This window comes from Biomphalaria glabrata, chromosome 12, assembly GCF_947242115.1.
Source record: "Biomphalaria glabrata chromosome 12, xgBioGlab47.1, whole genome shotgun sequence".
In the NCBI taxonomy this organism is placed as follows: domain Eukaryota; kingdom Metazoa; phylum Mollusca; class Gastropoda; family Planorbidae; genus Biomphalaria; species Biomphalaria glabrata.
In genome coordinates, this window is record NC_074722.1 from 11,893,709 (window position 1) to 11,910,398 (window position 16,690).

Consider the following 16,690-nt stretch of genomic DNA (forward strand, 5'->3'; position numbering starts at 1 on the left):
TCATTTTTAAAGTTATTATTAAAAGTTTGTACCGGTATATATAAAAAATTCCAGTTCTCTACCATGGCACATTATTTTTTAGACAAATGTCCTTATGAATAATATAAATTATTAATAATAATATAAAAATCAATTTTAACAACTTGGCATAAAGAGATGCTCATGTGTTTATCATATCAATGACATTCAGAAATGAAAAAAAAAGTGCTTTTGAAAATCCTTTTCTTTGTCGTTAATTATCTAACTTGAAAAAAAATATGCACATCTATCAAAAGTTCTTTTTCAAATGTGAACTTCTATTAATAAAGTACTCTAGAGTTGAAGCAGAACGTGCTATAATAAAAGAGCTAATTCCTGTAATTGTAAATATTTGACAAAGATCTTGTCTTCATAAATTATGCAAAGAACTTGAAAGATAGTCAGCAAGATGTAGATCTATTTGCTGATTCTAAAATCTCAACATCAATTTGATCCACAACTTACTTCAGAGAGTCTAAGCTAAAAAAAAATTATTTTTTTTAATAAAAGTACATGTCTTTTGGCAAAAGTTTCAAAGAGTAGTACAAATAGAAAAACACAGTCTATTAGTTAATATACATGCTGCTAGTAAGATCATTGAACACAGACCCCACTTGGACATTTTTATTTCTTGTTACATTATTAAGGTAGCTAAAAAGAATTAAGGCATAAAAAAAGCAGGCTTTGGGGGAATGAATTTAACATTTTACTATCACAGTGAAAATAAAATCATAGCTAACTAAAACTAACAGATACAAGAACTCTTTTGTTCCCTTAGCTATTAACTTATTAAATAAAAGCCAACTTTCTGATGTTAACTTGATCTACAATGTCTGAGCAAAACTATAGCATAAATGTACAGTTAGTTGGCTATAATTTTAACAATTTTTATGTGTAATGCACAACTGTAAAATGAATTTCTTCCAGAATATTAGTCATATTACTATTATTATTATTATTATTATGACTTATATTCTGGAAGAAATTCATTTTACAGTTGTGCATTACACATTTTAAAATTTGTTAAAAAAAAGTCATATTACTATTATTATTATTCAGATCTACAACAGCTTAGGGTTCCGGTGTATGAAAGACCCAGGAAAGATCTGAATGGAGGGATCTGTTGAAGCAAGTCAGAGCCCACCATGGGCTGTAGCGCCACTGGGATGGATGGATTATGATTATTATAATTATATACTGTTGTTGTACCTGAGTGTTTTCCTAAGAATGTCATCCTCAGTGACACCATAATATGTCAGAGATTCATTCCACTCTGGGTTGAGAGTTTTGTGGATGGTCTTGGTTCTAAGTTTAGTTGACTAAAACAGGAAAGAAAGGGGAAAAGTTACTAGTGGCAACTACTCTGTTCATATGTTAAGTATAGCCTCCAAGAACATATCACATGATGTATGTGTGAGGCAAAAGATAAAATCACAGTGTACAACCTTTATATATGATAACATATTTTATATTTATAAGAAATACAAAAGAACATTTATTTGAGTTATTCTTGAAAAGGTATTCCTAGTAAAATATGATAATCCTATTATGTTCCATTGGTTACCACTTTAATATCTTATATGTTAAACCAAAGAAATTAACTCTTTCTCTCCTAACTGATGATACCAGCGTTGATTCCAACAGAATGTGGTAAATAATTATGGAGAGAAAGAGTTAATCTGGTATGCTCAACAATAATATCAGAACATTAACGTTTTACTAAAATATTTTTGCACAAGTTCTGAATGCTAAAGTTGATTTTTCAGAACAGTGTTCAATACACTTCACTCTATAGATTCTCAATTTCAAGTTTTTTAACTCTTATTTAACTTTTAACAATTTTATTTGCTGTTTCAAAAGTTAATGAATGTCTCAATATGATTTCTAGTTAATATTTGCATTCACTCTTTTCATACAAGTTTTGTCAATTTGAAGTTTCAATTAAACACAATGATTAAATTCTGAGACTTGCTCAATACTTTAGTAGTTTCTAAATATCTCATTAGTTACTGTGGAACATGAAGGATTTTAGAACTTATGTCTGTTTAAAAGTATCTGAAATATTCCTGTATTAAATAATAGGCTTGGGAGTATAACTAGACCAGCACAATTGTTTTTTTTGTAAAAGCAAATAATATCAGATAAGGATATAAATGGCGTCTAGAATTCCCTAAACCAATTTGTAAGATTATTCATTCTGGGGCTTTTTGTACAACATACTCAAGTATTCCCAAAATTCTATATTTTGAAGTGATTGTTGAACTAAATGGCTAAGTGATCTTACTTTGTTAGCTCCAGGAAGTAGATGAAGCTTGACATAAGGATCAGACAGGCCATTGGAGTCCATGGCTTTAAGTCCCTGAAATACATCAAACAAATAGCACACTTATTCATTGCAGTAACAGAAACTATCTGCAACTTTCAGTCCAGCAGTAAATACACAGCATTTGACTACAAAACAAAAGCAAAAAATTATCATGGTACATTGTTTGCTTTTTGAGGCCATTAGTATAAAGTGTCTCCATATGTGTTATACATTATTAAAATGTAAAACTGGCAAATAGGTGCACTTTTAAACCTGAGAACAGCTTGCATGTTGGTTTAATACAATGAATGAGCATGAGATACTGATTGTCAGAGTCAATGTAATGTTTCAAAGTATGGTAGCTAGTCTAAAGTACTTAGTCTAGATCAAAAGAATCAACTGCCTTAGAAGAATACCAGTATATATATAGTCATTAAGTTTATTGTGACAGACTCTACAGATGAGGTATCTTAGCAACCTAAAATATTTGACATTGTTGCACCTGGAATAGATGATATTTGGTGTGACAAAGAGCACTTATAGAAGAAAGAGGTACTCTTTAGAGACACAACTGTTCCTGGGACAGTAATACTGTAAAATGTTGGACATGTTTTGGACGTTCCTTCAGAATTATGAAGATAATTACATCTAGCCCAAACCTCAACAATGGGGGATGACAGAAGGCAGGGTTTGAACCTGGGCCATTGCAACCACTGAACAACAGTCCAGAGCTCATACCACACAACTAGGCTGCCTGCCTAAATCTTTATGAAGATAGCTAGGGCAGTAATAATAGGTTATAGTAGTAATAGTAAGTAATTGTCAATCTAAATAAGCATTATATTAATATTTAGTTCTGTCTATGAGGAATTCTTTTAAATTAAGGTATCCTTGGTAATGCAGAGAATATTCTAGTATTTAGTCTATTATATGTTGAAATAGTGTAAGGAAAGGTTGTGACTACTTTATTGTGTATATTTATATGTCAAAAACAACTCTATGTGCATACAAATAGTTTGAGATACATAATGTGTACTTTACATAATAGTGGCATAGACTATTTGAATCTATTCAACTGCCTAATATTTGTTCAAAGAAAACATGGAAGGTGTAGTCTTTACCTTAGCTCTAACTATAGTACAGTGCAGTGCGTTGTTCACTGAGTCATAAAGCAATGAGAATTCTAGCAGGCCCAGTGAAGCTAGGAAAACAAAAGAAACAATCAGAAGCAAATATCAAAACAATTTGCTCTATCAAACTTGATACAACTTTAGCATTCTTTAATATGACAAGTAAATGCAACAGCAGTACATTGTAAACAGTTGAAGCAAAATAAGGTTTGAACAAGAGATTGACTGACTGTGATGATCCATAGTGGCATCTAGGAGGGCCAGAACAATTTATAAATGCACAATGCAGGATGGGACAGTGTCCTATTTATGCATACATTGCATGATAGCATTCAAACTATGACCCCTGATGTTGTTACTGTGGACAGACTGTCCCCAAACTCTACGAATTAATAGGGGCACATTTGTATGGGGGCTTCAAGCACTATGCCATATGGCGCAGTTTTTTGCCAGAATACTGTGGAAGCAGTAATTCTTGCTGTTCAGTTGCAAATCAGATTTCATCACAGGTGCTTGGAATAGAAAGATAGTGCAGTGGAAACCTTTTCATTACTGGAAATAGGGAGAAATTTTTTCCTTTGGTCCAAAAAAATTTGCTTATTATAAAACCGAATTTCCCCCCAGGCCTTTAAAAAAAAAAACAAGAACACTTAACACATAACATGGAAATCCATCCCATAATATCTCATGAGAGCAAGAAGACCTTACTACTCCCTTTTCTCAACATCCTGGGGATTTATTTTTTATTGTGTACTTAATAACATAAGCCAAGTAGTGAGTGGACAATTGCTAATGTGATACAACATGCGATGGATACATTTACAGATGAAAAACTGCAAGAAGCATTCCTAAAATCAGCATATTAATATTAAATGTCAAAACTTTGATGAGTGCTCAAAATCTTAAATTAGATTCTAATTGTTAATTTGGCTTCACTTACTCCCTTCACTGTCAGGGGAAGAGACATGCTCCTCATCAGCAGTATTGGAGGACTTCACGTATCTGTTGATAGCAACATCTATGTTGTCTAGCTCCTCCTCAGCAGCAAGGCTACTTTTACCTTTTGATCTGGTGGAGCCTTCCCTGCTGAAGACTTCAGAAGAAAACAATCTGTTATTGACCACACTGTAGAGTATGCAGTAACTAGAATACATACAGTGGCTAATTGAGGAGGAGATGGTAGAGGGGACATCTATAAGAGTATCACAACACATTAATAAATGTTAGAAACAACAAAATTAATCAATCAATGCAGGAAATAATATTTGTATTATGGAGGAGGGGGGGGGATGCAGTTTGATAAAGTGTTTGGTATATAAAAGCAAGGGGTCTATTCAAATCCCAGTGAAAACGGATTTTTGAGCTTTTGGATTTTAAGACCCTCAAAGTCCACCCAACACTAAAGGGTACCCGACAAATGTTGGGGGAAGGTCATGTGCAGGTCAACCATCAGCCATAGGAACAGATGAGCTGTCCATCATATGCCCCCATCGCAAGGTCTAAAAGGGATACATTTCCCTTTTAATCATGTTTCAACTTGAATAAGCCAACAAAAGATTTGATTGTGAAAGTTTATTTGGGAAGCAATGATGATGATGATGAGAGATGAGATCAGTAACCAGTGTTTTTTTTTTTGTGATGGTATGCACCGGTACGGCATACCAGCACCTTTTTCAAAGTGGGGAAAAATTATTATCTTATCTTATATAATACAGACGTTACTTCAAAAAAGAAGATGATTACGTCCTACGCGTCATGCATTTAGTCATGCATATTAACCAATGACTTAAATTCTGCCAAGTCACTGGCTTTCCTGGCTAGCTCAGGCAACCCATTCCATGCTCTAATAGCACTAGGGAAGAAGGAGTATTTGTACAAATTTGTCCTAGCATATGGGACGAGGAATGTGCCTTTATCTTTGTGTCTTTCAGAGTATTTTATTAAATTTTGTTTTTGTATTTGAAGATTATGGTTCAGTGTTTTATGTATGATTGCTACTTTACTTTTGAGCCTTCTGTCCTGAAGGCTTTCTAAATTTAGTGATTTTACTAAAGGTGTTACTCTAGTCAAATGTGAATATTCGTTTGTTATGAATCGCACTGCTCTATTTTGTGTCTGTTCTAGTTTCTTAATGTTTTCTTGAGTTGAGGGGTCCCAAACAGAGGATGCATATTCTATTATTGGCCTAACCAAGGTTAAATAACATTTTAGTTTTATGTTCTTATTTGATTTATAGAAATTTCTTTTAATAAATCCTAATGCTTTGTTTGATTTTTTTGTAGTTTCATCAATATGTGGATTCCATGACAGTTTTTCATTTATTATAACACCTAGGTATTTTGCGTTTTTAGTCTGTGTTACTGGTTTGCCATGAATAAGATAAGTGGAATTAATTTGTTTTAGTTTTTTTGTTACTCTTAACAACTGACATTTTTCTGGGTGGAAAGACATGCTCCAATTTGATTCCCATTTCTGTAATTCATCTAATTCTCTTTGTAAAATATCTGTGTCTTGTGTTGTTTTTATTGTTCTATATATTATGCAATCGTCTGCAGATAATCTGACTTTTGTTCCTGAAGTAATGCAATTTGGTAAATCATTTATGTAAATTAAAAATAGTAGTGGACCCAAGACTGTTCCTTGAGGTACACCTGAGTTTACTGTTATCGGTGTTGATTTAGAGCCATTTATTATTACAGTTTGTTCTCTCCCTATCAGAAAGTCTTTAATCCACTGATGCAGTGGACCATTAATGCCGAAATATTTTAATTTTTTAAGCAAACTATGGTGGTGAACTTTGTCAAAAGCCTTAGAAAAATCTAGTAAGATAGCATCTATTTGTTCACTATTATCTAAACCTTTTGAAAAATCATCAATTAGTCCTATTAGTTGTGTTTCACATGATCTATATTTCCTAAAGCCATGTTGGTATGGTGTGAGGACATTATGTTTGTCTAAGTGGTTTATGATGTTGCTACATATTATGTGTTCTAGGATTTTACATGTGATGCTGGTAAGTGATACTGGTCTGTAGTTTCCTGGGTCAGATTTTTCTCCTTTTTTAAATAGGGGGGTGACATTAGCTTCTTTCCAGTCCTTTGGTACTCTGCCCTGGTTAAGTGAAGCCTGAAAGAGTATTTTGAACACTGGGGCTAGCTCATTACTTAGTTCTTTGAGTAATCTAGCTGGAATACCATCAGGTCCAGAAGCTTTATTTGGTTTGGTGTTGGCTAATAGTTTTTGAATTCCATTTTCTTGTACTACTATATCTTCTATGTTGTCTACTTGGTTCAAATTCAGTAATATGTCTTTGTCTCCTGGGGCTGAGAATGCTGATGCAAAGTATTTGTTTAGAATGTTTGCTTTAGTTTCATTATCATTATGTATTATGTTATGTTCATCTTTTAATGGCGCTACGCCTGTTGTTTCCATTTTCTTAGACTTAATGTATGACCATAGGTTTTTGTTGTTATCTTTAGATATTACATTGTTTATGTATTCACTCTGCAGTTGTCTGCTTACTTTTTGGGTTAAGTGTTTAATTTTTATATACTTTTTGTAAACTCTTTCTGCATTAGTTTCTTTAAATTTTCTATATAGGTTTTTTTTATTAGGCTACTTTTCTTGCATTTTAACGTTTATTATTAATTTATTAGTAGTTAATAGTTAGGGAATCCATCACTGAGTACCGGCACCTACAAAAAAAAAACACTGTCAGTAACAAATCACCAATATTAGCAATGCCACTGACTGCATATAATGTATACACATAAGCAAATATTGAAGAAAAAATAACTCACTTGAAGTCAGTTATTCTCAAAATCAAATCAGATTTACAAATCAATTTTACCTTCATAAAGTAAAAACATTAAATAATTACAAATCCTAAGTAACATTGTAAACACATTGAAACAACACTTGGTACAAAAGAAAAGCCTAATAAAAATTGTTTTGGACAATGAATAAGTTTATATAGTTTGAATAAATACAGGCACTGCAACACCTAATAGTTTACACAAAAAAAATGTCAAAATCTATAATACATTGAAAAAATATATGTAATGATTTATGTTTGCCAATAGTATCCCATTTAGTATTGATGTAGAAAACACTTCAATCAAAGTTGAAGCTTGCCTTGTTGAGAACAAATTTGCTCCAATCCTTTTTAAGCATATTTTTCTTTATGCTACCTATTGAATTGGTTTCAAACTTGTTTCACATAATATATAATAACAAGTAAAAGGTACAACATACTTTTTAAAAAAAAGAAGCTTAGTGAAGGGAGAGGACTATTCAATTACTGCCATACTTCTCAATATTGCAAGGTTTATTTCCCTTTTTTCCCCAATATATAGTGCAAAAATTTTAACTTGATCAGAGAATGGAAAGAGTGAGAACAAATGTGTAAAACAATCCAACCAGATGACAGACAGACAGAGCTAATATAAGCTTTGCAAAAAGATTAAGAGTTTGAGTGGGAGCATCTAACATTGTTTGACTTCTTAGTTTCCTTGAGAAATAAAGATTTTTATATCCTTGCCCAAACTTTCACAGAATGGCAGTGGGCAATGTTTAAGTTTCTGGGCCACTTAAAAAAACCAACCCTTGTTAAAAAAAAAAAAGAATAACAATTTAATAGTAATAAACAGATCAAAACATAACACCATTACCACAAAGATATCATTATAACAAATATGATTAAAAACCATCTTGTATAACAATCATCATCTGGTGACCAGAAATTTTTTTTTTTTCGTAAGTTCTGTTACTTAAACAATTACACCTAGAACATATAAAACAGTTCATAATCTAATACAATTTAAAATGACAAAACAAACAAAAAAAACTAACCTAAGGGGAAAATAAAAATAACAAGATCATTAAACTATTTTTTATAATGTGAACAAAAGCAATTTGTTTGTCTATGTAAAGGTCAGGAGAGAAATAGTTTTATTTTAATGATTTGTAGCATCCATTACAAATGTCAATGGTAACTGTATGAAGCAGCTGAGCTGTCTCATAAGTCTATTGTGTTGTCAATAGAGAACAGTTTTGTCTCCTGCTTTGTATTATTGAAGTCTTCCAATGTACAAGGATGGATGGCAAGTCAACAGCGGCAAGGAATCAATAACATCTATCATTTTCTAGCATTGTTGTTATTTCTCTTCATCTTTCTCTTGAGGTTAGGAGGCGATCTGTTGTTTTTTTGTCAAGAAACTCTGTATTGGAATGACCAGTACTACAAGGTTATTGGTGGCCTTCTTTCTGTTTGTCCACTCACACCTGATTCCTTGTGCTAACTGAACTACCTTGCAAATACTCATGCAAATCAATTGGAATTTTTTCTAACAAAAGTTCTCAGTGTCAGGCATTCCTTCCGAAATGCAAATTATAACTTCCTAGCCTAAACCTCCTGTAGAATGGTTGCAGGCAGGGTTTGAACCTCAGATCATCAAGATGACAGTCTGTTACCTGACCCTGGACTTCTTTCTCCTACCCCAGGGGTTCTCAACCTGTGGGTCGCGACCCCTTTGGGGATCAATTGACGATTTGCCAGGGTCGCCTAAGACCATAAAAAATATGGATTCTTCTATTGCTGTGTGTGTGAGGGTGGGGGTCGCGGCAAAGTAAGGAATTGTAAAAAGGGGTCGCCGAGCTTAAAAGGTTGAGAACCGCTGTCCTACCCTAATCTCATTAAAATGTTTGAATCCAAGTTCCCAAGACAAAGGTTTTATGTAAAAAATGGATAAGTGACACAGGAAAATATGACAATAAATTTTGTGAATAATTGCTACATGAGGAAAGAAACTATGTAGACTTGTAGAGAAAAATTATGTAACAAAGGATGGCTGTGACAGTGACACATGAATTGATTAATTTGCAATATAAAAAGCAATACATTTTTGAAGCTATGTCTAATGAGAAGTTGAACAATTTCATATCTGATAGGGGACACTACTGAAAATTATTGATATCTGACACCCAAATCATTACTGCATTCTAAGTAATAGACATCATCTTTAAATGAGGGCAGATAATGTAAAAAACATCTGATTTTATGACCAACGTTTACTGAGGGTGTAATGTGGCCAGCATAATGTCCAATGGTCTTTACTTTCCCAAGGTATGCGAGGTACCTAAAAAAGTTGGATGAACTCGGGGCATCCTTAAATCCTAGTCTTCATCAGGATTTAAACTATAGCAATTTATCCCTTGGCCCCAATGCCCCTTTTTCTTGAAGAAACTTACAAACAAAATTCAGAAAGTAAGACCTAAAAATGACAAAGAATTAGAAAAAGTGAAACTACTTCAAACACACAGACAAAACTCAAACAAGGGACGCAATACATGAATTTAATACTCACTGGATCTCTCAGAATCACTCTCATTGTGCAGATCATCTCCCCTGCTGCTCTCAGTGGCACTCAGCTGACCAGCCACATTGGAAGCGCTGGCAATGCTGGTCTTGCTCTCTGCCCTAGAGTAGTTTGGATGGTTATTGTTATGGTGCACTGTCCTAGAGGCAGAGCTCCCAATGCTGGCATTATCACTCTCTAGAAATGGTAGAATTAGTCATGCAGTCGATGGAGTCATGTGTTTATAAATATATCATTGCAAGCCCCATTCTTTTAAAGATTGAGAAATATTTTTGATTTGACATTGACAACTTTATATGGGTGGATAACAACTTTAACAATAAACACATTTTTAACAGCCCAACAGTAAGATGAAAATCTAAATCTTTTGTTCCCCAGGCAATCAAATCATTAAGTAGAAACTAACTGATATAAACTTTTCACAAGTAAAATTATGAGTGAGTCTGTTGTGAATGTATATTTTGATTTTCTATAGTTATAATGTTTTGTTTGGTTTAATGCACAAATTGTAAGACAAATATTCTTATGGATAATAAAGATTATTATTATTATTATATGTCTACTTTTACTTAAAGTATTTAAAAGAATTTAGGGATGGCCTCAAGTATAAAGGTAGAGAGCTATGAGCTTAATGCTGTATTTTTATAGGAGAAACAACAACAAAAAAAAAACTGTCGCAAGAAACAATTTGGATCAATGATCTAAGAGTATTGCATTATTGCCTGGGTTGTGTTTAGAACTAAGATATTTAGGATATTAATTTAAAATCAATTGAACATGTCCATTTCTCAGCAATGATTTAGTCCAGTTGTCCATGCTGATGAATACATCATGCTCATTTGAAAAACAAACATTATTCATCTTCATAAGCAAAAACAAAAAAATGTTGAATAACATCATGCCTTATAATAGAAAATGAATCTAGCTGCTCATTAACCCTAAACTTGCCAGCATGCTTTATGAGCACAACTAAAACACCCTCTAGCACTACTGATGAAGAATGAAATTGCTAGTAAACTCAAACGTGAACAAAACTTTGAAGAAAAAAAATGCTTTTCAAATATTTGTGTAACTTGCTTAAATTTTGTATTAGGTCTCATTATGTACTTGTCACGGATTTCGGATTACCAGAGTCCAAATTTTTCTTGGCTTTGGTCTTCATCAGGGAGAAGTCTTCGTCCGAGCTTTCAGAGGAATCCTGCTCACTACTTTCACCATAGCTCGCTGAGGAAATACAGACAAAACAAAATAAGAAAAACCAGCTAAAATAAATGATAACAAATAGGCTGTCAATAATGTGGTGACACAAGATCCTTCAGGGAGGATTGTCTGCATGGAAAAGGAAAATTGATTTTTTGGAAACTTGCAGCTCAAAAAGAAGATTAACAAAATGGGGGGAAAAATGTACAAGTAGAAAGTCTAAACCTAAACAAGCAAAATAAAAAAAATAATTTTTTCAACAAAACAAAGCTAATCTAAGGGAGATGAACTCCATCCTTAAAACTATATCTATCAATAATGTACAAGTTATTTCCCTTATTCAATATCAAGCAAACAATTTAATTACCAATAATTAATTGACTAATTGAGTATTTTTATTTATTAATTCATGTTCTGTAAGGTACAATAAATAATTGTTCAAATATATATGTAAGGTACAATAAATTATTGTTTGAAGTATCAACTTGATTGGAAAATGTGTGAGGGAGAAATAGCCTTAACAATTAGTTAAGGGGACTAAACCCAACAAATTTTGCTATATCTGTGAATACTGAAGTATTAGTTTCCCAGGTTGCTATTAAACAAAATAATGAATTACCAGTAATTAATTGTATAATTGGTTACTCACACAAAACAAAAAGCAGAACTTACAAAATAACTAACAGCTAAGATTCCTCACACAAACAAGTAAAATTGGACATCGTACACACAAAACCAAATTATCCCTTGTGGAACTGATGCTCCAATACTTACACGAAACCCCAGTGCTTGCACTGCCCCTGGCTTTGTGCCAGGTGTAAGAGTCCCGTGGGGACGCTGCTCCGGCAGGTTTACCTTTCACTGAGCCCCTGGGAGAGGGTCTCATTCTCATGGGGTACTTTGAGGACTCTGCTTTCTTCTCAGGAAGAGTATACTTGGGGATCCCTTTGAAGAACCACGCACCTGATCTTTTCCATACCTAACAGAAGAGAATGAACATGGGAGCTGGCAATTAAAATATTATAAAAACAAACACAAGAACAAACAAGACTACAAAGAGAGTTTGTGTTATCGCACAAACTCAGAGGAGGCCCCCGTCAAATCCCTATGAACATAAATTCCAAACTATTACAAAAATGTTCTTTAAACTTATAAGTCTGTACATTTGTATCTTTTCTCTAACGATAAAAATACAAAGATCATACACGTTTCCCTCGCATATGAATGCTTCTTTATGGACAGAACAAATGTGATTCAAATGACAGCAGCCCCAGGGAGGAAGTTTACCCTACTTGATTTGGCTACTGGACATGCTACGGCAATCTTCAGCAGAGAAAAAGGAATCGCAATAAATTATATCTCCAAACCTCTAATGGAATCTTTCTATAATTAGCATAAAGATGATCCTATTTCCATGTCATTAACAAGAGAGCAGAACTATGTTTTCTTGAAATATGGCTCAAGCCTTAAGCTCTCTTTAAGTCATAAAGACGTAAAGAAGTTAAGTAGCAATTATGCATAAAACACTGAACCATAATATTCAAACACAATAGTCTAATAAAAAACTCAGAAAGTCACAAAAATTAAAGGGAAATAATCTGTTCCATATGCTAGGACAAATTTGAACAAAAAAAAAAAAAAAAAGCCCACAAAAGAGGCAGGAGGCACAAGGATTCCTATGATGACAAAGCTAAAATTAAATAGCAATTAAATTCTGAGGTTTCCTAAAAAAAAAAAGCTCCTTCTTCCCTAGTGCTATTAGAGCATGGAATGGGTTGCAAGAGTCAGCCAGGAAAACTTTTGACTTGGCAGAATTTAAGTTATTGATAAGCATGCATGACTAGTTTGACCCAGGGAGACACGTAGGAAGTAATCATTTTCTTTTTTGAAGTAACGTCTGTATTTTATAAGATAAGGCAAAGCAAATAAATGTTTTTTCTAGGAATCTAGGCTAGACTTCTAGTTCTAGGAACAAATAAGTAGAGTCAAATTTACAATAAAAAACAGATTCGAAAAACAAGCAAAATATTTTTTAAATTTAAATTTATTTTTATATTTATATTAGGGAGAGAGCCCCCCCCCCCCCCACACACACACACATTTATGCTACTGCTATCTCTCTCATAACTGTAAGATTTAGCCTGCTTTTTTAAATATTAATTAATAACCATAGATTAATAAATTAATTGGTTAGTTCTTTTATTGACTCGTGTGTTGTCATCGACAATGTACACTTCTACAAACTTTCATCATGGTTCTAGAATGATAAGTGGGAGAAATAACGTGTACAGGTTTTGTATCAGACAGACAGAGTGAATTGATATAAACTTTAAATAACCAGAAATAAGATATTTCTGGTACACAATACAGCGATCCAAACCCGAGTTCAAAATCTTGAAGGCTGGGTGGCCGCAGTTCACCAGTTTCAAAACTCCAGGTTAGACTGATTAATCCATTATAAAGCCTACAGAAACGGCAAACATTATTCATAGAGATAATTTAACAATCCCCGATGACAGGAGGTCCAATGCCCAGAACATGGCAAGCCTTTCAATGCAAAGAAAGCAACCCTAATTGGCACTTGGATGTAGCATCTCGGAATAGGGAAAGCAGGAGTCGTCTTCCAAAAACAACAGTCTATCTGGGCAAACAAATCTATCAGCCTGGAGACCAAGATCTACCTTCTCAATATAATCATTGTCCCAACGGCCACTTACGCTTGCGAGACGTGGAAGTCATCCACAAATTTGAAAACAAGTTAAAACAATAAAGGCTGAATGATTGGTGCAAAAACAAAAATAAACAAGAGGACGAAAATAGTTTGTGTTACATGAACTCGTGGGCGGCCCTAGAGGGTCGGTATAACTCAAGTTAGATCACACACAACACACACACACACACACACATCTAAGTCGCTGTCATAACAGGGACCGTGAATTGATCTATTAGAGACCATTTTTATTATCCAACAGATATTGGGTGAGAGTATTTGACGACTTGATTTTATAAACAAAATGGCACGCTTTCGGTTAAACCTTAAATAGCTGTTGTTGATATTTAGTATTTTTACTATAGTAGTAATTGTTATTATGGGAGATGGGCTGTGTGTAAAACAAATTGTTACAGTAATGGTTTATACGTGTATGTATACAAAATGGGTACTCAATATTAAAAATACAAAACGCTTTAGGGCGAAGACAAAATGATTTCAAGTAGACTCTAACGACAGTCTAATCTTTCGTGAAGCTACGACAGCAACAGCCAATATGGCCGTGACCTTTTGGTAGAATTTAAAATGGGTGGTAATTACTTTAGTGAATAGTTTACAGAGCTCTTTAGAATTCGATTATGCTCGGAAAGAAAGAAAAAAGCCCTCTACGCAGAACCAGTGTGAAGCCCTTATTTTCAATTTTTTTTTAAAATGTTGACAAAAGTTTCTGTTCCAATTACCGAGACATTCAAGTGCTTCCAGCTGTTAGACAAACGTTTGAAAGTCCTGGTCCGACTGAAAAATGAAACAGCAGATCAAACGCAGCTTGAAAGCCAGAGTGGTTTACTAGCAAATATTGCACTTGAGGCTTTTTTTTTCTTTGTCAGGCGTTTGGGTCAAAGTTATGCAGCTTTCATTGAACTTACTTGAACGTTTGGTAAAGTGAGAATCTCTAGAATGCTCTAGGCGTGTAAGCCTGCTTGAACAAATCGCTCTGTCTGGAAGAGATCCAAGTCAATGCCTATGTAAGACATTGCTATCTCCAATGTATCTGGCACTCCGGAAGCATGGACTAGAATACATGTCCGAAGGCCAATAGTGTGACGGGCCCTTGAGAAACGGCGCATGGGTTACCGACAGGGACGTGGAAGCTCTCTTTCAACTCCGCACCGTGCAATGGGAAAGCTCTCGCATTCCCTTAGACACTCCCAAAAGAGTTTTGTTCTGCTATTCATTTAGTCTAATCACTTCCTCTTCCTCAAGTGATCGTTTCCACCCGAGTGCCACGTAGAGGCTGAATAGCGTACCCAGGCTAGACCACACACTAGTAACGTCAAAGCCCCTAAGTTGAGCGGATAGTACGGAGCAGTTTGTAATCTACTGAACAAAACCGTCCCGCAGTTCTACACAACATGCCTGTGTACATATTGTGATATTAGACTTAGAACAAAGTTATTTTCTAGATTTACAATAATGTTTGTAACATAGTTAAAGCTTTCTTTTACAAATAAACAGTATAACTCCACAGTAAAAAAAAAAAGCGATCGGGCTTATGTGTCTAGAAGGACGTAAAATGCCCCTTTTTAAATTAGAAGTTTTTTTCAAATAGTTAGTCTCAGTAAGTTTTGGTATTGTGATACTCATTATAGAGTCCCATTAAACACAACATATTACAATCACTTAAATTGTTCAAATCTTAAATTACATTTTTTTTCCACAAACGATAACGAGTTTTTATGTTTAAAATAATTTTTTTTAGTGCCTTAAGAACAATCTCAAATTTATGTGTCAACACAATGTCTTGGCCCATTTTTGTTTCTTTGCGTCCTTCAGTTGAGTAGCTTGCAGCTGTGAAGTTACGAGAACAGCTTTTAACAACGATAAAAACAACAAGCAAAAAAAAAAAAAAAAAAAAAAAAAAAAAAAAAAAGCCCCTCAGAGACAATGCAAACAAAGCTCAAGACTTGCAAGTGTCTACAATGTGTAGGTAGACCATGGGACTGAGGTCACGTACGATCGCGAAGTAGAAGCAACAAAACACACTTAGCACACCCCCCCCCCCAACAAATTGCGTAGGGGAATATATTTGTAAACGATTTAATACATGAATCATATCGAAGAGTAGATTTACGTTGTTAAATCATAGTCCCGCTCCACTCCTAGATTGCCAATACTTATCGAGTAGAATTGAAGTATGAAGTTAGATGGCAATCAAACTTAAGTCAGAGAGTACAAAAGTACATTTCAAAGGAAGCTTTCTCTCTCACCCACCACTCTCTTTGTTTTAAGGACCGACAGTAATTTTACAACAAGAACATTTTTAAACAACTTTAAAAAAAAAAGCTTATATTAAGTGTAGTTGTATCAATTGGTATGAATAAGTCATGTCATTAAATTTGTAATAGATCTAGCATCTAGACTCTAGACCAGGGGCTCTCAACCTGTGGGTCGCGAGCCTTTGGGGGTCGATTGACGATTTGCCATTAAAAATATGGATTGTTTTTGTCTATTCTTCTATTGCTGTGTGGGTGGAGTCACCGCAGAGTGAGGGATTGTAAAAAGGGGGTCGCCGAGCTTAAAAGGTTGAGAACCGCTGCTCTAGACTAACAACAATAATTCTGCGATTAATAATATTTGTATCCAATGTTTTTGTTTAGCGCAAGTTCATGTCTTCAGTTTTCTCACTACGTTATGATCCTATCAGTTGTCTGGACCAGTTGAGATAAACAGTGGGAAAGAAAGAAGAGTATCTGCGTAAATAGTACCGTGATCGCTTTTTAAATGCGTTTATTAAAAAAAAATATTTAAAGACTTGAATTCAAACTCTAGGGCTCTAGCCCTCTCAATCTAAAACAAAAGCCACTGAACCAGAGAAGCGATTATCAAAAAAGAAGGGTTTTATAGTTATTCATTGTTAGTTTCAAACTTTAAATCAAAGTATAAAGGGGAC

At 34.2% G+C, this 16,690-nt stretch overlaps 1 protein-coding gene across 4 annotated transcripts in view; it reads right to left on the reverse strand.

Moving 5' to 3' along the window:
* The window catches only part of LOC106056162 (rabphilin-3A-like), a 146,532-nt gene that overhangs the window by 19,077 nt on the left and 110,765 nt on the right, over window positions 1-16,690 (reverse strand). For 3 of the 4 annotated variants that reach the window (XM_056007067.1, XM_056007065.1, XM_056007066.1), the window contains 7 exons: window positions 11,805-12,009; window positions 10,938-11,054; window positions 9,819-10,007; window positions 4,394-4,546; window positions 3,445-3,524; window positions 2,303-2,377; window positions 1,228-1,337 (listed from right to left, as the gene is read on the reverse strand). In XM_056007067.1, coding sequence (XP_055863042.1) covers window positions 1,228-1,337; window positions 2,303-2,377; window positions 3,445-3,524; window positions 4,394-4,546; window positions 9,819-10,007; window positions 10,938-11,054; window positions 11,805-12,009 — 929 coding nt within the window. The remainder of the gene's footprint in view (window positions 1-1,227; window positions 1,338-2,302; window positions 2,378-3,444; window positions 3,525-4,393; window positions 4,547-9,818; window positions 10,008-10,937; window positions 11,055-11,804; window positions 12,010-16,690) is intronic. The other variant, XM_056007068.1, reaches the window with a different exon arrangement.